The sequence below is a fragment of the Leptosomus discolor genome, chromosome 8 (assembly GCF_034619465.1).
Source record: "Leptosomus discolor isolate bLepDis1 chromosome 8, bLepDis1.hap2, whole genome shotgun sequence".
NCBI classification, from domain to species: domain Eukaryota; kingdom Metazoa; phylum Chordata; class Aves; order Leptosomiformes; family Leptosomidae; genus Leptosomus; species Leptosomus discolor.
The window spans coordinates 59,516,289-59,540,425 of NC_141398.1; the positions used below are offsets into that span (position 1 = coordinate 59,516,289).

Sequence of the window (24,137 nt, forward strand, 5' to 3'; positions counted from 1 at the left end):
TTAATTCAATATTTAAAAAAATATTTTCTTTTTTTTTTTTTTTTTTAATTTTCTCATTAACACTTCAACAGCTGGAGGAAGCAACACCCCTTCTCACGCAAGGAACGGGGGGCTGAAAGCAAAGAAATAAACCTCTGGACATCGGTTCCTTAGGGGCGACCTAATCCAAGCCACGTTCCCTACGTGCAGCTGAACGGCTTTGACTCCCAGCAGCATCCCGCACACACGCACCCCCCACCCCAGCTGCTAGTTCCAGTTCAAACCAAGTAAACTGGGAAGAAACTTCCCCAGTATGGGCAAAACCAGCGTAAGGCTGGCCGGCTGTAACTCCTCAAGAAGCCACCAGAAACGGAGAGCCCCTTGAGCGTCCCTCCACACCGAGGTCTTGCGGGATGGCCCGGCCCGGACACGGTCCCCGGTGGAAGCGCGGGAGCGGATTCCCATCGCCGCCGGGAGCCGGCTGCCACCGTCCCTGGTCGGCAGCCAAGCGCTGCCGGCTCCAGCCGCGCCGGAGCTGCTCACGGGGCGCCCCGGGCCGGCACAAGGCTGCGATTCAGGCCGGAGGGGGGGCTCTGCCGAGGTCGTGGCGCCGGCCAGCAGACCTCAGCGTGAGCCCCGGGGAGCGGGGGGAACCGGAGCCGTCTCGCCCGTGGGTTGCCCTTTCCCAAGCTCCAGGGAGAAGCTTTGTTCCAGCCCTTTCTCAATGGCCAACGTCGCCTTCCTCTTTGATGCCATTAGGAACGGAGTTGTGCAACCGGTCGAGGGGAAAGCCGGCATCGCACAAGAATAGCCCTGACCAGCCAGAGCGTTGCGTAATGACAACATTTGGCTGTTTCCTTCTTCTTTTTCCTTTTAATTTGTATTTTTTATTAAAGCCCAAGAACACTGTAGCCTCAGCTGAAGGCACGGGTGCCTCCCCAGCCCGAGTGGAAACCTTCCCTGCCATTCCCCGCAGGCGGGCCAGGACCCTGCCACGGCAAACATCTCTCAGGGGTTGGGAAGTCGCGGGCGCGGGGAAGAGCTCTGCTGCAGCACGGTTGGACTCGAGGATCTCAGAGGTCCCTTCCAACCTCATGATGCTATGAACACCCCCAGCCCTCGAGGGCTCCACTCTCGGGCAGCCCCACAGCGGAGGAGCCCATGGAGGAGCCCAATTTATCCCCCCTTGCTGAGCCGCCCGCAGGGAGGGGGCTCGGAGAACAACAAAGCCACTCCTGACAAGTTTCAATCCAGTTGAAGGGTCTCTAAAGTTTGTTCAAGAGCGACAGAAACCCTTTGAACTCTGTATCCACAGAGGGTGCCATTAAAAACAAAAGCCTGTTTACCAGAACGTGGTATCTGGGATGGCAAACGCTGCAAATATCACAGGAAGTTAAAAAAAAATTAATAAAAAAAAATAAAAATCCACCCAGGATGACCTAAATCCCCCCCATTTTTGACCAGGAGCATTCTGCAGGGCTGGTTCCTCTCTCCGTTGGGAAGAAGCTTCTCATTTAGAAAGAGGAACCCAACGGGTAAGGACACACAAGCCCCTGCCCTACTGTTTAGCAATCCCTGCGGGATGCTGCTCTCCGAGCGCCCCTAACAACTGACTGCCTGGGAGGCTAAATACAGAAAAAACGAGCTCAGAAGAGCAATAACTGAAAGGGGGGGTTCAGCACAAGGACCAAGGGACTCCTGGGGCACAGCCCTCGCTTGCAGAACCACGCAGCCGCAGCTCCGCGGCTGGACTCGACGATCTTAAAGGTCTTTTCCAACCACAATGAGTCTGTGACTCCAGACAGGACCGCTCCGGCTGTACGAGAATCATATGAAATGGATTCACGCGGTGCCTCCTTGAACTGCAGCTACTGTTGAGGAAAGCAAACTCACGGGCACTGTGGTTGTACGTGTCCTTTGCGGGAAGGGTTTATCTCCCTTGGTGGGTCGACCGAGCAGAGGCTCAAAGGAGCAGAAGCAAACAGAGAAAGAACAGAAAAATCCCACATCCAGTGCTGGGAAGGATGAGAAACTTTCTGTGAAGTCTCTGTTGCGCCCCGCACCCTCCGTGACACATCTCATTCCACATTTGAGGAAAACAAGCAGCAAGGAGGTCTTCCACAGGGATGTATTCCCTCTTTTTCCATACTAAACCGCGGCTGAACACAGCAAGCCCCTGAGGGCAGCAGACACCGAGTCTGTTACGAGCCGTCGCGCTGGACAGCAGATGCTGTTTGTCAGCAGCAGTTCCACCCATTGGAGAAGTTACTTTGTGGTGTTTTCTTTATTAAATTAAATTCAGTTTTACCCCCTCACTCATTATCTCCCTCACTTCCAGGAGAAAATAACCCAGCCTCTTACAGCCATGTCACCAAGCTCTGGTGGAGGGGAACTACCGGGGTCAATGAATCAGGGATAAAAGAAATCAGGTTTTTGGAAGGTAAACTTTGAGATGTGAGCTGTGGCTGAGCGAATGCAATGGTTTTGTCATTCTGTGCTGGTACCTGGTTCAGTTTCTTCCTATACCTCTATTGCCAGGGAGACGCTGGCGAGATCACCGTGAAACGTTGGGTATCAACGCCAGAGCCAGCAGGTTAGTACAAGAGAAAGATCTTTAGCAGCAAGTGAAACATCATGAAGATTCATAAAGAGCAAGCAAGCGAGTTAAGGATTTAATTAAGATCAGTCAATTAATAAAAAAATATTTCTCGGTGTGACATCTCTTTAAAACCAGTGTGAAAGGTTCACCAAGAGGATATTGTGTAGTGATGGTCTTCATCACCGATGAAACCTGCTTAAAGATGTGTCCAAACCAAGCAGCCCCCACCGCCTCTGGGAGATCTGGACCCACTTCTGAGCTCTCTGGGGACTGGACCTGAGTGCTCATTTACACTGGGCTGAGGTGGCTGAGAGCTGAAGATCCCTTTCCTTTGCATCCCAAGTTATTCTGCTGGTATGTGTCAGCACTGAGAGCCCCTACGCTGAACCCAGGCCCTGCGGGACGACGGCCCTGAGACCATCACAGCCCCAAACCCTGCAGATCGAGTGGAAGGTGAGAGACTGAGGTCCTCTCTCCATGAATCACGTCCGGCATAAGCAGTGATTTCCCATCACTACCCTGCCAAAAACATCTCGGCCTTCAGCTGGAAGAGGATTCCGAAAACTGAGTGAAGTTTGACGGTTCAAGACCTTGTTTATGCAAATGCCTCTCCGCAGGCGCTGGATCTGAGATGCTCCAATTCATTGCATGTAGGCCCCCCAACAGCCAGGCCCTGGCCAGAAACTTGGGGTTCTTCTGTACTGTAGATATACACCCAAACCAGCTGCGACTCTCCGGAGGTTCACTCGGCTCCAGGAGAGCTCAACGCTAACCCCTGTGAAGAGGCACCTGAGCCGGCCGGGGGATCTCCCCGACAGCAAAGGTTTTCAGCGCGGTGATTGTCTCACCTATTCCTCCTGCCCTGCCTCAAGGCAAAGCCACGGGGTGGGCGAAGCAATAGCCGAGCTGCGCGGAGACGCGCGTTGACGTAGCCACGGGCATGGGCACGGACGCTTGAGCAGAAGCTGCCACCTGCTATGACACAACTCTTTTTCGCTAAAAAACTTCTTAAAAGGACAAAGCATGAGCTAGTACCGTTGGTGTCCTTAATGCCTTTTCATCCAAAATACGCTACGAGGGGAATCCACTCAAGAGCATTAGCTCTTGGGAGGATCCTGGCTTCCAAACAGCTTGGTTTACAAAAACATTGCGGAGAAAAAAAAAATAGTTCAGCGACCCCTTTGCACAAAGCACGAGCACAAGCAGATCCGTAACAGAGACTGAAGCAGCTCCCCTGTGGGGAGAAGAGGCTTTTGGTTTCCAGCTGACTATCACCTCGAGTGCAGAAGCGTAAGGAGCAAGTGGTTCAAGACCGCAGTTTTGCTGAAAAGGTGATGCTTTTGAGCAAACAAAGCAACACGTTCCTAAGAGGACAGTGTCGACTACTTGGGAACTTGAGGAATTTTGGGTGGGCTCAGGGGATGGGGCTGCACCACCCACAACAGCAAAAGGTTTCACAGGCGGGTTGTGCTTCATGCTCAAAGACCACTCCCTCAACGGGAGGATGTTGGTGAGGGCACCCCACCGAGCCAAACCCGATGCCGCAGTTTTGCACGAAGGAGGACCAGGCCCCTCCAGGTCCTGCTTCTCAGAGCAAAACAGACCATCTACAGCAGCCCCAGATTAAAGCCAAGCTCCAGCCATCCGGGGACACCTGCCCCTTTCTACACCCTCAGCTGGTCCCATCTCCACCGCACCTTCTAGAGGAGACACGAGCATGACGAAGGGGCACGGCGACAGGCAATGCCAAGATCCACCCCAGGGAACGAGCCAAGGGAATCCCACCCTCATTTTCTCTTTGCAAACGGTTTAGGGGCAAACATGAATCACGCTGTGGGCGACGAACAGGGCCGTTTGGAGAGCATGATGTTGCTCACCCCAGGCTGGATGGGAGCCTATCTACGAAAAGCCATGGAGTGAGCAAGCCGAGGACTTAGCCTGCTGCTAATTTCCCTGGGTTTCTCAGGAGGAACTCCACCCTCAGGCCTGCGCCTGCCCCAGTGCTAATTCACAGGGCCACGGGATGGGCATTCTGGTGACCAGCATCCCAGAGGACCGGCTCAAGAGCAGGGAGATGGCTTGGAACTGAGAGTTAAATGCCAGACAGCGGCAGAGAAGCCCAAGGGCTGTAGTCGGGAACGCAATGCAGGTCAGACGAGGCCTCCCCGCATCGTTTCTCTGACACGGATTCTGCTCTGCCTTGTCTCACCGAAGTCACTGCCAGTGGACAGAGTCCAAAGCATCCAGCAGCACGTATTTTGGTAGGAGTTTGTGTGTGTGTGTGTGTGTGTGTGTGTGAGCACGTGAGCCAACATGAGCCAACTTTTTGCTTCCCAACCACCCCCCGCCTAGACCAGGAAAGGCAGGCGGGCCAGGCTCAGGACCACCCTGCGGCTCTGTGACAGTCCCAGCCCCAGCCCCAGGCACATCTGTACGGCTGGCAACACTCAAACCGGGCTCACGAGCAGATCTGCCGTCATCGGGGGGATCCCAGACCCACCCCGAGGAAGCCTACGCAGAACTGAAGGACAGCCCTCGCTATCACACACGCACACACACAGAGATGCTGATCGGACTCGCTGCTGCCGGACGGGCAGGACCCCTTGAAGCTGCCGGCAGGAATTCCTCCTCCTGGCCCACTTCATACCAAGAACTTCTCATCGCAGGGTTACTCATCTGCCAGGCTAAAGGGTGGCGCCGGGGGAGGCAAGGCAGAGCCGGGGACACGGTGTCAGACGCGAAGCAGCTCCGACGGGGTGCTCCAGTGCCAAGGTTTCGTTTATGAGGGATCAGGGGCATTTTCTCCTTGTGTCGTCTTAAAATAATATTGTGCGTTTCCTCGAGCCGAACGTCCCTGCTTCTCCTGCTTACGATTCTTGTGGAACCACCTCCATCAGCTTCTGGCACAGGACTGTTGCAGAGACTGCGGGGAAGAAAGCCAAGTCAGAGATCGCACGCAGGGGCCCAACATACATCATCGGTTCACGACGCTCTGCCTCAAAAGGGCGACCCATCGGCCTCCCCACCGTGGTTCTGAGCAGGATTAGTCCAAGCACAATTTAGGGCTTGAGAGCAAACGAGCCATGGGCTACTCTCTGCTCGCACCCACTCACTGCTGCTTTGCTCCTGCGCTGCCCCGAGAGGGGCTCCGGTACCTCCTGACGCCAGTGTCTCACGGCACGGTGATACGGTCACGTTTGGATGCCAGGACTGCAAGCAGCCAAAACTGAGTCGGGCACAACAGCAGGAATAAAATGCACAATAGCAGGCATAAAAAATACGAGCCAGTGCTTTTAGTTCTGGTTTTGGAAACCTCGGCTGTGTGTGCCCACAGCTTCTTTAACGGCTGGAGTAACCAGGAGAAAACCAGCTCAGCAGACTGAACACACGGCAGAGTCCACTGCCTTGCACGGAGCAAGAGCAAAGGAAGCATTTCAGGCGCAAGTTTGCACAGGAAAGGTGCTAAACTAAAAATAAACACTTTATTTTTTTCCCCCCCTGTTAGTTTTGGTGGCCAGTATCCAACACACCCGTGCCTTCTGCTGCTTCGCTAGGCGTTTGGAGATGGCGAGATCGTCTCGCCAGGTGAAGCTAACACTAATTCTAAATACACACCAAGTGAAACTGAGATCAGTTGGAGGTGATGGAATTCTCTGCGACCTATGAACAGACACACGTGGTTACAGCTCGGATGTTTCTAACCGGACGTTTGCAGGATCATCATTCTGTGTTCCCAGAATATTTTCTTTACAAGCCTTGGGTGGTGGAAAACAATTAATATGGTAATTTGCCGCACAGGCACTGCAAAAATGGCTTTTCCAGGAACTGAGCCTAACACTCAGAATAAAAAAAGCAAGTGTGTGTGTGTGTGCGTGTGAGGGGATGGCAGGGGGAAGAATAACAAATGCTGAGCACTGCTGAAAGCTTTTTCCTACTTCATAAGAGGCATCCAGCTACGGCTGGGCATTCCTACTTGTCTGCTTTTCTAGGTCAGCCTGTCGTACGAGACCTGGGAGGCAGATGGTAGAGTTTAGTTACTTGGACAACACAGACTGACTTTCTTGATTCGGTTGTTCAGACAGAGGTTACGTGTGCCAAGCGCAGCCTCTCCATCCCTTCAAAACACACCGTGGTGTAGGGTCAGCTGTTGGAAAGCCTTATACAAAGACACCTTAAAAATAAACCTCGTAAGAGAAAACATCCAGGGGATTTTCCCCTCCTCCTGCTCTGCTGCCACATTTTGATGCCGAGGAGAGCTTTGACCGGATCAGAAACGTTAGCGCTGGCTAAGCGATGGATTGGGACTAATTACGAATTTTCAGCAGTCAAACTGAGGCCAACTGTGCTCGGACTGTGATGCTGTTACTACTTTTCCCTTCCTACACCACTAGGAAGGGATTCTCTGCTGACCAGAGGCTTGACCCTGTGCTTTTACCGCAGGCAGAAAAAAGGCAGCAACGTGCTCAGCGAACTGCCCGCCGCTGCGTAACAATCACCTGTTTGCCAGGATTAAAAAAACCAACGTGGTATTTGGCCCAAACTTTGGAATTATCGCAAGTCAGGGTGCGTTTCGGGTGCTTGGTAGATAAGGTCATCATCAGGTTAAAACTTGTTACCCTTAAACAAAAACTGATCACAGCCAAGACATTGGAAGCCTCCACTCCTCGAAGGAGAGCCAGTGCTACCAGCTGCAGCATGCTTGCTGGGAAGCTGCTATTTTTGGAGGAAAAGCCAAGGCTGCACCCTTGCTCTTCACTGGTAATACTTACAGATGCCTTGGAGAACCCACTTGGGCTTGTTTTGCCACCAGACCCCGAAGAAGTAAACAGGGATCCCGCTGAAGATGATGGCAAAGCCAATCGCGCACTCCGTCGGCGTCATCCAGAAGGAAACAGCAATGAGGAACAAGCAGGCCAGGATGAAGAAAATGGGCAGGCAGATGTTCACCTAAACAAGGACCCAAAGAACAGGTTAGACGTGGTATCAGGGGAACAGGGCACACTGGACGCTGTACAGCCCGGGGAGGGAGGGCAGGAGTTCGTGTTCCACCACGGACCCCCACGAGGACGGTGCTGCCGGCTGTCCCAGCGCTCTGAACAAGGGGACCGTGACCTCGAACCGCCACGGGGAAGGCACCGATTTAGGCAGTGCTCTTCATCAATCCTGGAGAAAACAGACATAGGCAAACACCTAACACGTACCTGTAAAACCAGGAAAACAAAGCACGGAGTGGTGGCTTGCCAAGAGCCACGAGCCTCCCTCAGCACCCTTTCTTTGACCCCAATTGAACGAGGCCTCATGAAAAGCACCCGTACCAACAGCACCTAAGGCCGCAGCAGCACAAACCACGGCATCCTCACGGCCATTCCTCAGGGGACTGGGCTACGCTGCTCTGAGCAGCTGAGAGCAGCCCAGCTTTTCGAAGAAAAACCCCCAAAACAAAGGAAACACCCTGCAAAGAATTACTTTGGGAAGGCAGTGGTACAAGTCTGTGAGTCTGTTTCCCTCTGGCTGCCTGTTGTCTGGCAGAGACCCGAGCGTGCTGGGGAACGAGGGAGAAACATGCCTTTAAGGAAGGCAGACATGCTTGTGGCTGACACGATCTTGGCCTCCTCCCAGATGGGACACGGTGCTGCCAAGCTGGCCAAGGACACAGCGAACAAAGTTCTCATCTCCGCGAGCGTGGGTTCGTCCGCTTTATTAAAAAACTATTTTAAGTGAATTCCACGATGGTACAGAGTGTTTCACAGCCTGTGATTTGTCCTGGGGAATATGGTAGTCTGTGAGAGCTTCCCACAGGGCTGCTCCACCAGAAACACCTCCCATCGCTGACACCCAGAGCCTCCTTCACTCTGATGTCCCCATGGCCACGGCAGCTCTTCATCCCCCTGCACCACCGATTCGCATTCAGCAGATCTCCGTGCGGCAGGGACACCTGCACTAGCTACAACACAACATCTCCCCTGTCCGTTGGCAATCCCAGTCCCTCTTCCGCGCGGGACGGGCGGCCGTACTTGCGGAACCTTTGGCACTGAGGAGGGACTCGGGGAGGACCCACCACGCAGTTACCACCACACTGTTCTCACCTTGATGGGTCTTTCCAGCTCTGGCTTCTTGTAACGCAGCCACATCATGCCGATGATGGCCAGGGCCACGCAGAGCCAGTTGAAGAAGCTGAAGAAGTTGATGACGGAGAAAATGTTGTTGGAGAAGGCATAGAGCAGGGTCATGACGCACTGCACCCAGAAAAACAAAGCCATTAGCAAAGGGAGCAGGCAAAACCACGTACGTTACAGCACTGAACACACGTATTTTAGGAGAACTATCTGCCAGGAAAAGAATCACGTTGATTATTTTTTACCTATTTAAGCTGTTTTCAATTGGTGCCTGGCGTGATTTCAAAACAGAAGCGCAATATGAGGATACGACGAGAAGGAGAAGGGTCAACCCTCTCCTGTAGGTGCACGCAGGAATGGCTGTGCCTGGAGGTGGTGCCCAAGTGGCCCCCCTCCAGCCTCTCTGATGGGATCCTACCCCCGAGCCGTTTCTCAATACCAGGGTGATGCTCATCGCCACAGACCCAGGGGCTTACCGTAAAGATGAGGGACGGCACGGGAGTGAGAAGCCTGGGGTGAATCATAGACAGGATTGAAGGCAAGTGTCCTTCTCGGGATCCCACGAAGAACAGCCTGAGGTGGGGGAGACAGAGCAGTTATCGCCTCTGCAACCTTCAGCCCCGGGCTGGGGTTTGCCTTCAGTCCAAAACAAGTGGGGACGGCCCAAGCTCAGCCTAGACAGCGCTGAGAGAGCAAGACTGAAACACCCAGGCACATAGCGGTGCCTCGCATGATGCCAGCCGTGCCCTTTTGCCAGCCACTGGTTCAGGAGTGGAGCCCTCCAGGGTCAGACCCCAGCACGGGGTGTTCTGTACGTCCACAGTGGAAAGTCCCTCTCTTAGAAGGAAGGCTGGAGATGGACAAAGAATGCAACAAAAGCTGTATTTATATCCTTCTTTCCAGAGAGAGCAGTTAAGGGACTTTCCTAAGATGACCGGGGAGATGTGTGTCAGAGCTGGAACCATCCACTCCCCATCCTGCCCCGTCCTTTCTCCCCTTTCTGGAGGGATTCTCTTATGAAACCTGAAGTTTCATAAGTTTCTGCTTTTCATTAAAGCCACTTTCTCAGGCAACATCACTGAGTCCCAAGCCTGCGTTTGTTTATGTCCTAATAACTTCAACAGGACTTTGCCTGAGGAACAGACGACTAAGACCACTGAAAGGGTTTCCTTTAAACTGGATATGGTTTTAAAGTCTTGGACTTTTTTTCTGCATTCCCCACATGGTGTCCAGACCCTTTAGACTCTGTGTCTACCCACAGCCACTCTTTGGAGGACAACTCCAAACAAAAAGGCTTGTAAACAAAAACCACAAAATTGAGCAAGAAACCTACCGGGAAGAAGTGAAGAGAGATCCATTAACGGATCCAAAGCACGATAAGCCAACAAAGACGGGTATGATCCAGGACATGACGCCAAGGTGATAGTTCCCAAAATCCTAAATGGGGGGCAACAAGACAGACATTTCACACCCAGAACGTCCAGAAGAACTCACAGCTGCCTACGAAGACTTAGTATTTGTAGAAATCTGGACAAATGACATGGCTTAGGGCTGAAGCCGTTACGGAGTTTTCCACGTTGCCATTTTCTGCTCCTCCTTCCTGAAAAACCATGTTGCGGAATTGTGGAAAAAAAAACATCGGCAAGCCCTTCCCCCCGGAGTCAGGACACAACGTTTCTCAGAATGGCTATCCAAAAGTTCAAGATTAAATGGAAACTGCGAGGAGATTCAGACACGCAGCTATTGCCAAGTGCTGAGTAAGGAGCTAGGCCACAGCCCCTTAGAAAGGCAGTGACCCGGAGCTGCAGTTTTCTATCAGTCACAAATTGACCCCGCGCTGCTTCGCTCCAGTTTTACGCCACCGCTATTAGAGTGGTTTGGAGAGCGCTAGAGCCGGCACCTCCAACAACTCGGCACCGCCTAGGCTGGAGCCAGGGCTTGGTGCTAACCCGAAGGATGGAGCACTGTCACCTGAATGACCCAGACCAACTTAGCCTGGACTGGGAGATTCCCCTTGAAGCCCTGAACAATCCTGGCCACAGTCTGCAAGGTCATACCACGCTTCTCACTTCTGAAGCAACCAGGATTTCTGACCGCAACGGCGTTTTCATTAACAGAAGCATTATTTTCCTCTCTTAATTCAAACAAGGAAGATACAGAGAGAGAGAACAATCTAGATCAGTATTGACTGAATGACCTTTTCCCATAAATATCATGCTCTGGTAACTGATGAGGAGTCATGAGGCCAGCAGCAACCTTGCATATTTACAAACTCAGAGCAGCGCTAACCGACTGCCCACCCTTACTATTGCCTGTGATTAATCCCCACTGTTCTTCCCTGCTCCCATCACAGTTGCTCTTTATCCCCGTCAAACATCAGCTTTCTTTGTAAGCAGCCACGACCAGCCTGGAACAAGCTAGGAGATGCATGCAGAGATTGTGAGTCTGATTTAACCAGCCCTGGAAAACAGGTGAGTCACGTCAGAAATGCACCCATCTTACCACAGCCACCGCTTCGGATGTCAGCATCTGTTCCGTCGACAGGGTCGTGAAGTAAGCCAAGTTCGTCAGCACATAAACCAAAGTGACTACAGGTAGCGAGATGATGATAGCCAGGGGCAGGTTTCTAGGAAGAAAACACAAATTGTAATGGAGCGCTGCGGGTCAGAGAGAGCTGTCGATGCCAGGGATCGGTGGCTCAGGCGGCAGCCCTCCTGCGCGCCCTTCAAGTTGGCTCGAGCCGTTCCGCTCTTCCTTGGCATGTCCAGTTTCCCAGCCACACGCTGCTCCCCTGGGAGAGGAGAAGATGCTCCCACGGGAGCAGCCTGGGGGCTGACAGATGTAGAGGGAAGGATTATGGCAGAAGGGACTTTTTGCATGGAAAGACACTGGCTGTCTGGGCAAGCAGTAATCCAAGATCACTGCAAAGGCAATTAATGAAAATTAACTCCCTGTGTCTCTTGCTAGCCAGGGGCATTAGCACATGTGTTCTCTTCTGGACAAAGGAGAAGCATTTGTGCTGGTGGGTTTCTTGTGGGAGACGGGAAGATCAGGGCTGTAGCGGGCAGTTTTTAGGCTCTAACTGAGCGCAGGTGGCTGGCCTGACGAAACTCGGAGAAAATGAGTTCAGACGCAGCCTGAGTGGGTCCGTAAAGACAAGGCCGCGTTGGTAGAAATCGCCCTTTCCCAGTAGTCTAACTTCATTTGCGAACGGAAACTGAAAAAAGGAAACCCTGCTTGATGCCACGTGTAATTGGTCTGGTAGAGCTCAAAGCCACGGGAGGAAAGAGTCAAATACCGTGACTGCATTCAGAAGACACGAAAACAATTGCAAACGGCGAGAACCTTTTTATAACCGTGTTTGTCAAGGAAAGGGCGTATCAAATCTTATGCTTCCCAGCAGGCGCTAATCACTGCCAGGGTCAGGCAGGAACGGGTTCTCGCACAAGTGACCCTGAAGCTCGCATCGACAGTGCCTCATCGGCACCTTCCCCATGAGCACAAATGATTTTATCAGCGATGTCCTGCTGCGGGGCGGCCCACCCTCATCTCACCAGACCCCCTGCATAACCCTGAAAGGCACGAGCAGGGCAGAGAGCGGCTATTGCTCAACAGAACAGGAAAAGCACATGACAAACATATGTACGCACAAAGACTCTTGTGGGAGTTTATACAAGACAGTAACAAAGCCGTGAGTGCTTCTTCCTCGCCTGTAACTCAGAGAGGTGCCATGCCAAGGAAGCAGGACTTTCCAACAACACTGATAATACTAGCAGTACAGGAAAGCAGTGTAAGCAACAGCCCTCCTCATACAGAGATTATTATTCCCCGTCCCCTATTCGAGGGAGGAACAATGCCATTAATTCATCTCATTTTCTAGATCCCCAGACAAAGACCTTGGCTCCTGGGCTGATTGGCAACCCCTGTCACAGACATGAGGACAGTGCTTCCTGAGAACAACAGGTTGTCTTCCCAGGGAAGTCACTACTGGACACACACTTACCTGTAGGGATTTATCATCTCTTCTGTAACAAAATTCAAGTAATTCCTGTAATTTAAGAAGAACAGTGGTTAATTCTGGTTAGTCCATGGAACAAACAAAGCCCTTCACTTTACTCATCTGCAGGGGAATTTCAGGAGGGGTATAGAGACCGACGCCTGTGGTAAAACTTATGATGGCTGACGCCTGGCCCAAGACCTCCAGCACAAAACCTGGATGGTGCTGGGGGTCTAGCACACCACACTGCCAGCTTCCTTGCGGGTGGACAGGCGATTGCAGGTGAAGAGCTGGACCCACGAGCGGCAGGACCGCCCCTCCAGGCGACAAGGATGGCTGCAGCTGGCCTGTTTTCACAGCAAACTGAGCAGGCTCCTTGGGCTTACAAGTGCTCCAAGGGTCTGATAAAGAAGCCCTCCAGGAGTTTCATTTTGGTGCTCAAAGTAATCTGCTGGCGTGTAGCTCTTCTGCTAGCCAAATCCACCCTGCTGCTTCCTCTTAGCGCACCAAGCACCAAGGTGCCTCATCACCCGCCATCTGCTGCTGCTTCTAAACCCCAGGATCACCTCCACTTCTTTGGGCTTCTGTGTCCTGGCTGGGAACGGGGTGGGAAGCACGACTGTTAACATCACTAGGCAAACCCACAGCATCTGCCTTGTTGCCCTGGTTACAAGGAAGACGGAAAGTCCTGGACCACACTCTTCCTGCAAACACAATCCGAGGACAAAAGGAACAGACTACAGTATTTAGCGCCGAGAAAAGACAAGAGGGCTGCACCTTACCATCCTCCATAGGCAAAGAGACCGCTGTACAAAGCTAACACGATGTTCCCCACGTCTGTTTTTGTGCCTTTGAAGGAGTGCTCAGGAGTCAGGTTTGTCACATCACCTGCAGGAAAACAAAACCATGAAAGGATCGATGCAGATGGACTGTGAACCTCAAGGGCCTTTGTGGGCAGTGAAACGAAGCAACCTGGAGGCAAAAGCTGTTCTTGGGACGCTTCGTTATCATGCTGATGTGTTTTGGGTTATGCTAGAGAGCACGGGCATGTATTGCTAATGGGCCGATTCCTCCAGTTTTACAGTGCTTAATTCATCCTGAGTAACACACCGAATAATCAGCCCCAAATACACTTGTCTCGAGCAACTGGCCGCTACTGAGCCCTCACAAACTTTCTCACACTGCAATGTGCTATCACCAAGGTAATCTCCCAGATACCACCCTGCGAAGAAAACATTCCGTGGGCCTTCCTGCTGGAAGAATCTATGCAAACAGATATTGTCACATTGTCCTCTCAACTGAAAGCTGCTTTCATTCGATAAAACCCCAGGATTTCCTCCACGTCCACCAGCCACCCAATAAAGCAGAAACCCAGGATTTCCTCTAGTCCCACCAGCCACCTGACAAAGCAGAGCGTTACGGCAGTCCCTTTGATTGTGGGAAGTCAGGTTCTTTGGGGCCTGAATATCACCAGTTAGCTTCTTTAGGGCTTGACTATCAAAAGTTCCTGTTATGTATCTGCTTTTGAATTGAAAAGCCATAAATAGACGACTCGATTGTACCTTGGGTAAGAACTCTCCTGGAGCAGCCAAGGGTTTATTTATTTTCCTTTAAAACGCTCTGCAGTTGTTTTGTTCCTTGCCTTTTGATGTAGAGCTTCTGTGCAGCCTGGGATGGCGAAGCCACGCTCCCCTCCCCGGACCCAGCGCTCCCCTCGGTGAGGAAGGAAGCAGGGAGCGAGGCAGGATTCGGCAGGGCACGTTTGCACCCAGGGAGCCCTGTGGAAGCCCATGTGATTCCTCTTAGGGCACAGATCTTTACTAATCGCCCCAGCAACTGCATCACATGGCAGTCAGCAGGGCCTGGAGCTTAACCCTTCGTCTCTTAGCACAACGTGCGTCTGGGGAAAGGAGAGGGATGCGAATACACCAGGCATTCTTCCTCTGGATGGCCTCTCTTCCCACCTCACGCTGGAAACTTTCACTCCCCTATGCCACCAAAAGCCACTTTGAACGCCTCACACTGATCTTTCAAATGGTGGGAAAGGGGGATTTTTCCCAACAGCACTATCAGTCTGTCCATCTTTCACTCATGGGGCTTCGCAAGGGACCGCTCCAAATCTGTGCCAGTGACACAGAGCCGCCCTGAGCACGCGGGAGAGCTACATCTTGTCTTTCACCCTCTGTACCGGACCCTCCAGCTCTATCCCCATCCTTTCCTAGGCATTGCTCGCTCCCCTTCACCTCCTTTCTCCTGTCCTGCTCCTGCTGAGTCCTAAGCAGGGCAAAAAGTTATTCCCTAACACAGCGTCCAAAATACTCTCTGCTCACAAAACCACCCAGAAAACCAGCTCCCTTCTTCCCTGCTCGGTTGCCATCCCATTTGCAAGGGGATGCTGTGGCTGTGAGCTGCGAAAGAGCCGAGATGACAGCAGCAGCACATGCACTGGGCAAAGAGGTCTGGGAAACAGCAGTTTTCCAAGGCTCGAGTTGTCCAGATCCCACTGCAGATTGCGGTTCTCCACAGGTGTTGCCATGTCCCTCTCTCCCAGCAGCTCCTTGCACTAGGAAGGTCTCTTCTTGGGGTAGGCCGCTTGTATTCAATGCCCCTTCAGCCAGCGAACCCCCTGAGCAAAACACACCCGTTGTTTTTAAAAAGTGAGGTTAGAACGTGTACATCCAAGTGTCACAGGAAAGCCAGGAAATGCAAAGAGACTGATAGAACGCTGCGACTTTAACCTTAATTCCTGGCTTATAGGTTCAGTCACCTAATCTTAATTTAGCATTAATGCCCCGGCCTCGCTGTGAATAAAAAGGCTGAGCAGGAGGTGGGTGTGCACGGTATCGCATTCTGCAGGATCCCTCCAGCTCAGCTTTCCCGAGTTTCTTTTTTGCCCCTCCTAGATAACCACCAGTCTGGTTCTTTCCAGGTCTTTTGTTATGGGAGTAAGATACACTTTTTGTTAGCAGGGACTGTGACTGGCTTCTGGAACCGCACACAGGCGAGCAGGAGAGCTCCCCAGGCGTTTCAAACACCCCTTGGGACATCTCTTAAAGGTCTGCTCGTGCTCTGCCAGGATCCCAGCTCCCATCTGGACCCAGGGATCACCACCTTTACCACGTCAGAAGGACGCTCCGATCCAGGAGACGCCAGGGCACAAGCTGCACCACGCCACGGGCTCACACCTCCATTTCTTGCCCACAACTGGACACCAGCTTCCACCAAAAGCCTCCTTCTGTCCATCACAGGCAAAAGCTCTCAGGCCAAATGTTGCTTTTCCTGAGACACCTACGGGTTTCGCTATGTGCCCTCCCAAACCCCAAACAGAAACCGTGTGCCGGTGACGCCGAGGCAGCGCTGAGCTCCCAGCTGGTCAGGAGAGGAGGAGAGCATTGGTGGTCCCCAGCCCAAAACCACATGCCTGGATTCAGGATGCGCCACCCACTTGGGAATCACAGGCATCTTCAGCCTGTGGGCAAGGAAGGGTCCAAGCCCGATTCGGTGGCCTGCTGGGCTGTACAGATGCTTTGGCTGCGTGTCAGGATTCCTGCCCTCCAGGACACCGAGCAAGGAAAGGCGGCCTGGGGTTTAATTAAGAAATTAAACCAAAGCCTGGCATTTCATTACACTGTGGGTGGGCGGGGGGGGGGGGACACGGACGGAGGGATGGATGGGTGGGACATGACTCATTACTCGCACAGCTCTTCCTCGCACCCGCCGCGGCACACACCTAACCCATCGCTGAAGAACCGAAATGCGGCTACTGGCAAAGGAGTGGCAAGTCAGCGTGGAGGCAGCCAGGAGAGGAGACTACCTAGGAAGGAAGGGGCTTTTTGTTCCTCCTCAACACTTGAGGAGCTGACACCTTGCTGTCCTCTCCCTGCCTCACCCCTAGCAAGAGTTGTAGCTCTCCAAAACTTGCAGCGAGTTGCTAAACTTCACATCTCTATGCTCCCACGGTAAAATGGATTTAGCAACATGTCAGAACATGATTAAATAACCAGACAAGCTGAGATCAATCTCTTTCTACCCCAAGGGGACAAGCTGATATTCTCAGGTGTCCACATGATGCCCCTTTGCCACGGTGTTTGCTTCTGCCATGCTTTATCTCTTCCTGGCTGCAAGAGAAGAGCCTGGGCTCCTTAACAAGCACGCCCCGGAGATCACATCCCAGCGGAGCAGCTGTCCTCTCCCACTGTCACCCCAAAGCTCTGTCCCACCCTGCCAGCCAGCGGATCACCAGAAAGGTAGTAATACGTGCCTGCCAGTGACGCCTTTACAGACATAACTGGCACCCCATTATGTGTCTTGGGGCAAAAAAGCCGAGCTCCAGCGGTGGTGCCAGAAAGGCATCCCAGACACAGCGGGTGAGCTCTGACTGTTCCTGACCTCGTTAGCAGCCCCCCGCCAATTAGAGGTTCAAACAGTCATTAGACAGGTCCTTGAAAGAGAAGTCCATCACACAAAGACACCTCCTCTGGTGCAGAAGACTCAGAGGTGCACTGGAGGCTACGAAAGCGTCCAGGAAGCACCGCGTGTCCCCCCTGTTCTTGCACTTACCCCTTGGTGGCTATCGGCCCCATCTGGACACTGGGGATGCTGGGTGCATGGTCCAGCATGGCCATTCTTATCTCCTTCCTCTCATACAAATGCTCATTAGGACCTGCTGTTCAAAACGGAGGGATGAACCTCAGACACCCTGCGTCTTTCAAGCCTGAACGTGCAATTGGAGCCTCCGGACTTCAGAGGTTTGAACTGCAGACTTTGGAGCCAACCAAGGGTTACAAACCTACAGGTGAGGCTGCCAAGCACGGCCTCGACTGCTCCCACGGAGCAAAAGGATCCCGGGCAAAGCTGTGCTCTGCCCACCCTGCCGGCTCCCCCGTCCTCCCCAGCTCACGCAGCCCTGGCTGCTCTCTAGGCAATGCCCTGCCCCGCACCCTGGCGATCTGAAACCTGGTTTGAACTGGCTGTTCAACCGCACTCTGCTCTACAATTAACCAAATTAAGGTAACAAGCTCTGACATAAACCCCATTTGCTGATCTTGCCAGCTGCCAAGACTCTGGTAATTGCGCCGGCAAGCGATGGGTCACCTGGGGCCTTTCTGCGGGAAGGACCTATTTCGGGTCCATGCGCTGCGTGTTCAGACCCTTTCTTTGAAAACGCTCATTTGCTCCCCAGTCATGTCCATTCCGGTTTTAACAGCGCAGCAATCTTCTCCTGCAGAAAGCATTTAATGATAATTAAATATTTTTAACTTGCCGAAACAGCGAGGAGAGGGAACGCGGTCATCTAGAGCGCTCGGCAAGGGAAGGGGGAGCCCTCAGCGCGTCTTGCTCGTGGAAGAAATCGAGCCAGGGAGAAATGTGTTGTATATACGAAAAACCCCAGCGGAGAAGATCCACCTAGCTGTTGAGCCATTTCCTGAAAAAAGCAGCGAGGGTTCAATTGACTGAGCCAGAAAAACAAGACGGCGAGAAACGCGCAGGGGCCAGGGTTAGGAGAGCATCTCTTTGGCAGCTCGGGGCTCCCCGGGAAACGCACGCCCGGGAGCCCCATCACCTCTTTGCTCCTCTCTGATCGCTGCCGCTCTGCAGACAGCTTTGCATTAAGCACTCTTGAACAGCAGCTGTTAAACTTGGGTCCTGTAGCAGACGAGTTTACGGGTCTGAAAATGTCTTCTCCAGGGTGAAGCCGAGGGTCTGGGCTCCTGGATTCACTCCCCCCCCCCCCGCACACTACTCAAGCTTCACAACTCCTCCTTTCTCAATGGCCCACCAGGACGCTACTTGGGCCAGACAGTGTTTTGTTAACCTTTCCCACCTCCTCTGCATCCTGCCAATAGCACCAAAAAAACACCTTCGACCCTCCTCGCCCCGAGCAAACACCTCTGGCTTTTCACAGCCTCCGTGCCTGCCAGCATAACGTTTGCTGATGAGAAATAAAGAAGCAGCCCCAGAAGCAGCAGCGTGAGCCCTGGAGCAACGCACACACGCAAAATGCCTCCTCCGTGAGCCAGAAAGCAGAGAGGCAGCGCAGAGACCCGGCACGAACAGGGTCCCTTTGATCCTCAGCACAGCGTGGGAAGGTGTTTCCTAAACGCCCCCTTGTCTGTCCCTACCTGGGCAGCCTAACAGCGAGGTGCAAAGCCAAAGCAAACCACCCAGTGGGATTCCAGCCACTTCCATAAGCTTGGTGGGTTTTTTTTTTTTTCCTTTTCATATCTGCACAACAGGTTCAATCCACATCCACAGAAACTTGTGATCGAGAGTGACAAACAAGAATGCGCCACCTGACGAGGCTCTGGAGGGACTACCCGGCGCCAACCTGCCACTGCGCAGGACAGCCGAGGACATTTGGGGAGGGCAGATCCTCCTGCCTGTCACCCACACCTCTAGCACCACAGGCCCTTTATTTCAGCCGTGGGAAAGGATCAGTATAAAATGCAGGCAAAAGCACACACAGAGCTCTCGACTGCACTGAGGCACCTTAGGCACGAACGACGGCTTCTGCTGCAAGCAAAGACCTCAGGGAGACACAGAGAGGTGGTCCAGACAGAGATGCAAAGAAGCAAATACCAAAGCATTAGCTGCTCTCTAGTTAAGTACGTCTGCATTGCTGGGATAGCTGCACTTGGAAAAACGAGAAGCCAGCAGAGCCTCTCATGTCAGCTGCCTTAAAAGCCACACCAGTGGGGAGCAGGGTCCCCTGCGGCAAGCCCGAGATGCGTTCCTCAGCCTCCGACGCAAGGCACCTACCTTGATGCAGCTTTAGCGTTTGGCTGTTCATGGAGGACACTGAAGATGAGCAACAATCCACAACTCCCTGGATAAAAGCAGCTTTTCAGCTGTCAAGGCACATTCCCACTCTGCAGAGTTAAGGCAGCAGCGATGAGCCTCCAAAAGCAACGCAAAACAACCAACAGTTCAGACCATCGCTAAAGGCCGAGCTTCCAGCACGAGCATACGGAGCCACTCCAGCTCACAGTGATCGGAACAAGCAGCACAGGTCACTGACCCATCGCTGCTGTGTTTGGCCTTTTGTTGTTGTTGTTGTTCTTAAATGCATTTTTATTTATCTTTGGACAGGCAACTTTGCGCTCGTAAAACGCAAAAGCCCCAGCAGCCTGAACTCTGTCCTTGAATCTATAATTGCCAAAAATTTTCTGGGCAGAGAGGGCAAGAAAAAAAATTGTCTGAGCAGAAATGAACTGCTGCTCACTCCAAACCAGAGCGAGCCAGCTGCCTAGCACGCTAAGCTGCCATGCCCACCTGGCCTCAGCATTTGCATCCACCTTTGGCTGGAAAAGAAATCAAAGATCAGAGAGCGAGAGGCCCGTAAAACATAATTGTGTTGCATCAACCCTCCGGCGCTAAGACGCCCGATTAATCTCCAACATGCGGTTGATGTGATTTGGAGGTGCAGGGTGCTGGCAGCTTTCCCAGCTTCCTTGTTCATGCTTTCCTTCAGTACAGTCCTCCACTCTCCATGTGCTCTGGGGACAAGAAGGTGAGTAAGGGACGCACAATGGCTTCCCTTCAAAGCTTACTGCTGGAAAATCGTGTTCTAGTGGCATTTCTGAATGCCAGCCTAACAAGAAACAGCACGGGCAGCTGCAGGGCACGCTTTCCTTGCAATCTTTTGTGTAAGAGCCTCAGCCCCAACTTGCAGGGACACACTCCAAGCTTGAGGGATGTTTATTACCCATAGGTTTTCCCTCTTCTCTGCCAAAGAGGATCTACAGTGCGAGTTGGACACGGGCTGGTTGGGTGTGAACCCATCTGGTTTGGCTTTGGGCTCCAAACTCATCTCAGACACCTACAGCTCCACCATCAGCTGATTCTCCTGTCCCAGGTTGTGTCCTGGAGCCAGTCCCTTGGGTGAGCTGGTCCCTCCGGGCACGGATGCCAGTGCAACAGCTACGCTGCTGAGTACAACACGCAGCGAGCACAAAGGCATCGCTGCACCTACCCTCAGTTAGCAAAACAGCAGGTCACGACTGATGTGGCAGGAAATGGGGAAAAAAAACCCCAAACAGTTAAAAACAAACTCCTAAACACCGACCTGCTGATTCTCAGGTTCACCCTACGGACACAAGAGGTGAGACCGGACCAAAGGAAAACTTGGGGCAGATTTCTATGCCGTGTGCTCATTCAGCTCTGGATGGCCAAGCGGGACTAAATGTAGGTGCAAACCCAAGAGTATTCGGACAAAGATCACTCTTGTTTTCTCTTCGTATCTCTGTGCCATTGTGCTTTGAGACCTGAGGGAGCCTGAGATTTTAATTACCGGCCACGAAATCAAGTTTTCCTGCCACGAGCAGCGCTGCCCTCCCCAGGCTCACAGCTGTGTCCTCGCCTTTGCTGCTCGCAGAGCTCATCTGCTCGGCCCCCAGTCTCACTCCAGATCTGGCTCAAGGGGCTTTTTTGGGACATTCAACTGACGTTGCCACTGGCAGCAGAGAAGAAAATCTGGGAGGAAAGGGAGAGTGAGTAAACTTTCGCTCCCTCAGGTCTTTCTTAATCACAGGATTTTTCAGAAGAAAAAGGCAAAGTTTTCAGAAGAAAAAGGCAAAGAAAAAAAGTTTGGACAGGGAACTAGCAAAATAACCCTGACAGAAAAAGGGAGAGATCTAAAGGGCAAAAGGCAAAGGGATCTGATAAATGAAAGCAGTACCCAGCTGTGCCCACACGCCCACAGCACCGAGATGTCCCCTTGCACCTGCAGGACTTAGATAATATTTTCATGAGGCTTCACAGACACGCTAGACACGTTAATGACTGAAGGTCTGAATCTTTGTTTTGCTACTTTCAGAAACCCTCCCGTGTTGAGTTCAGAACTCACCAGCCACAACTACACCTCTAAATACCTTTTTATGAAGAACAAATGATACTGGGGTGGGGGGTGCCAGTGCTGGCTCGTAACGTACGCATCTATTTAAAGAAAAAACAAGATTAAAACCAAAACTCTCTGCCTAGTCTGATTTTTCCACAGAAAATGTCTGGAGTTAAACCTGCCTACTTTGTCCTTATTTCACCCCGTGCTCGTTCAGCAGACGCCACTCTGCCAAGTGAAGGAAGTTTGAGAGAATAATGCTGCTGCCATCCAACAGGCACTCGAGGCACCCAAGACGAGAAATTTAAAATCAGAAATCAGGCATTAAAGAAGGAAAAGGGACAATGAGTTCAATAACAATAATTCCATGAAACGAGTGTTAAATTCTATTTCCCTAAGTCCCAAATGCCCTTTTTTTTTTTTTTTTCCCAAGCAGAACTGCTGGTGAGGAATCGCAGCGAGGGCTGGAGCCCAGCACTGCAGCACTCCCCAAACGCGCAGCAGCCAGGAACGGCACCTCGCTGCTGGAGCTGCCCGAGGGCAGATAAACATTTAAGAAACCCTAGGACATCAACAACAGAAAGGGAATACATCTGAAACATCTCTGGGATATGTTTTCTTAGAATTTTTTTGACATCCAAACCTTTCCTGAATTTCCTCGCGTGTAAAAAGCATGAGTGTGTCCTTAAAGATTAGCACATTTTTTGTTGACCATTTCATGCCTAAGTTAGTTTTTAAGGCACTGGGAGATGCAGGGTGAAGGGGATTGAAGGGCACAGCTGCACACCTAACCACAGACCTCTGTGTCACACCCAGGGCAGAAAAGATCCCTTAAATCTGCAGAGCCACTGTCCCAACTGGCTGCACGATCTAGTCCCAGGCATCCCACTCATCAGGTGAAGAATATGACCAAAAAATGACCATAGGCGGCTGGAGAGAAGGTAAATTTGTGAGAGCTGGTAAAACAGCAGGACCAGAAATAAGCCCAGTTTTTATAACACTGGAATGAAAAAATTCTGATTCTGTCTGTGCTACAAGTTACTTGTACTATTTAAGTCCTACAGACTGGTGGGCTCTACAGTTGGGGGTCCATATATAAGGTTTTACACACCAATACACCAAGTCCAGGACACTAAACTTTTAAAGCAACACAACTCTAGCCCCACAAAGGCTTTCAAAAGGGTGACTTTTGTATTAGTAAAATAACTGCATCCCAAACGGGTCAGCTATACTGACTCAAACTTTCAAGCAGTTGAAAGGCTAAGTAGGAAACCAACTTCTACTCTCCTTTTGAAGCAGCATGAAAGAAGTGATGTAAACCAGCTGTCTACAGAAAGATCACACGGAAATGCTATTTTCTGTGTGGTAATATTGCCACATATTTCTTTGTCTTGAGATGTTACTGCTTTTCTGAAAATAATGAAAATATCCAATGAACGGACAAAAAGACCAAAAGCCAAAAGCTGAAGGCGGGAGGTCACTACAGAGAAAGACATACTTCTGTGAAGTCTCAGAAGTTTCCACATTTGAGCAAGAAACTGTGGCATTGCTCCTCTTCTCTGTTTATGGATACTGTAAACACAAACCAGCGATGGGACAGGAACCACTAAAGCGAGTTAATCAGCACTGCTCAGGCACTACCCGGCGTGTCACGGGAACACACAGTCCCTTCACCGCTGAAACTGCAGCCCCACACAAACCGACCTGGCGTGGATTTCACCCCAGCAATAGCTGCCGGCTTGGGACTGAATTTACTGAGCTGGTAGCGTAAGAGTCCTCTTTGTCCAAAGAGCGTTGGAAGGGGTACAGCAGAAAACAAGGGCACAGAGAGGAGCAGGAAAGGCACAGCACCGTGGTCATGTAGGGGACCCAGCATCACCCACCTACTCGGAGGTTAAACAGGCTTTTAGGAAAAAGCCACCCATTTAAAAGCGTCAGCGCTTTAAAAGCCTGAGTCTGTAGTATTTCGCCTGGAGAAGATCCAGCAGCTCAGTCCCGCAGCAACGCAGCCCCAGAGAGCTCAGACACGGCGGCTTCCAGGGGCACCAGGTCTGTCCCCCTGTTCCACGGCAGGTTCCACTCGCTTAAAACATCCCCCAGAGGCGTTGATTAACCTGTTCTCGTAAATCTCCAGGGAGACAGCCTCCCTGGACCATCTGCTCCAGCTCGGCATTACAGTCTAAAGTGTTTTTCTAACGGCTAATTTAAATTTCCCTTGCCTCACAACTTGCACCCATCATTTCTTGTCCCAACGAAGATGGAGGACAGTGCAGCGTTCTCCCATTTTCAGTATGCTTTAAATGACGCTAGCATGCTTTCCTTGAAGAAAAAAAGAAGGAAAAAAAGAAGACAGCTTCCTGATGTATCCCTGCTACCTAAAAGCATCAAGTTATCTGGCATGACTTAAAGGAAAGTTGAGAAAGTTGCAAAATATATGTGGAAGCTAAGGGAGGGCATATAAAAGGAGCCTGCACATTCTTAAGGACTTACCAGAGAGCTTGCAACTTCCATAAGGAGATTAATAAAATTCATGTTAGACCACAGGCAGAATCCCAGAGAGTATGTTGTAAAATAGGAACTCAGACAGACGGCAGTGTGGCACTTTGGCCA

General features: G+C 51.8%; 1 protein-coding gene across 1 annotated transcript in view; it reads right to left on the minus strand.

Moving 5' to 3' along the window:
- Positions 1-1,883: 1,883 nt before the first annotated feature.
- SLC7A5 (solute carrier family 7 member 5) overlaps positions 1,884-24,137 on the minus strand; it is a 38,224-nt gene continuing 15,970 nt past the window's right edge. The window contains exons 3-10 of the mRNA XM_086469374.1: positions 13,474-13,579; positions 12,698-12,742; positions 11,197-11,320; positions 10,028-10,131; positions 9,171-9,267; positions 8,665-8,814; positions 7,348-7,525; positions 1,884-5,501 (exon numbers count right to left, since the gene is read on the minus strand). Coding sequence (XP_086325500.1) covers positions 5,446-5,501; positions 7,348-7,525; positions 8,665-8,814; positions 9,171-9,267; positions 10,028-10,131; positions 11,197-11,320; positions 12,698-12,742; positions 13,474-13,579 — 860 coding nt within the window. The 3' untranslated portion in view covers positions 1,884-5,445. The remainder of the gene's footprint in view (positions 5,502-7,347; positions 7,526-8,664; positions 8,815-9,170; positions 9,268-10,027; positions 10,132-11,196; positions 11,321-12,697; positions 12,743-13,473; positions 13,580-24,137) is intronic.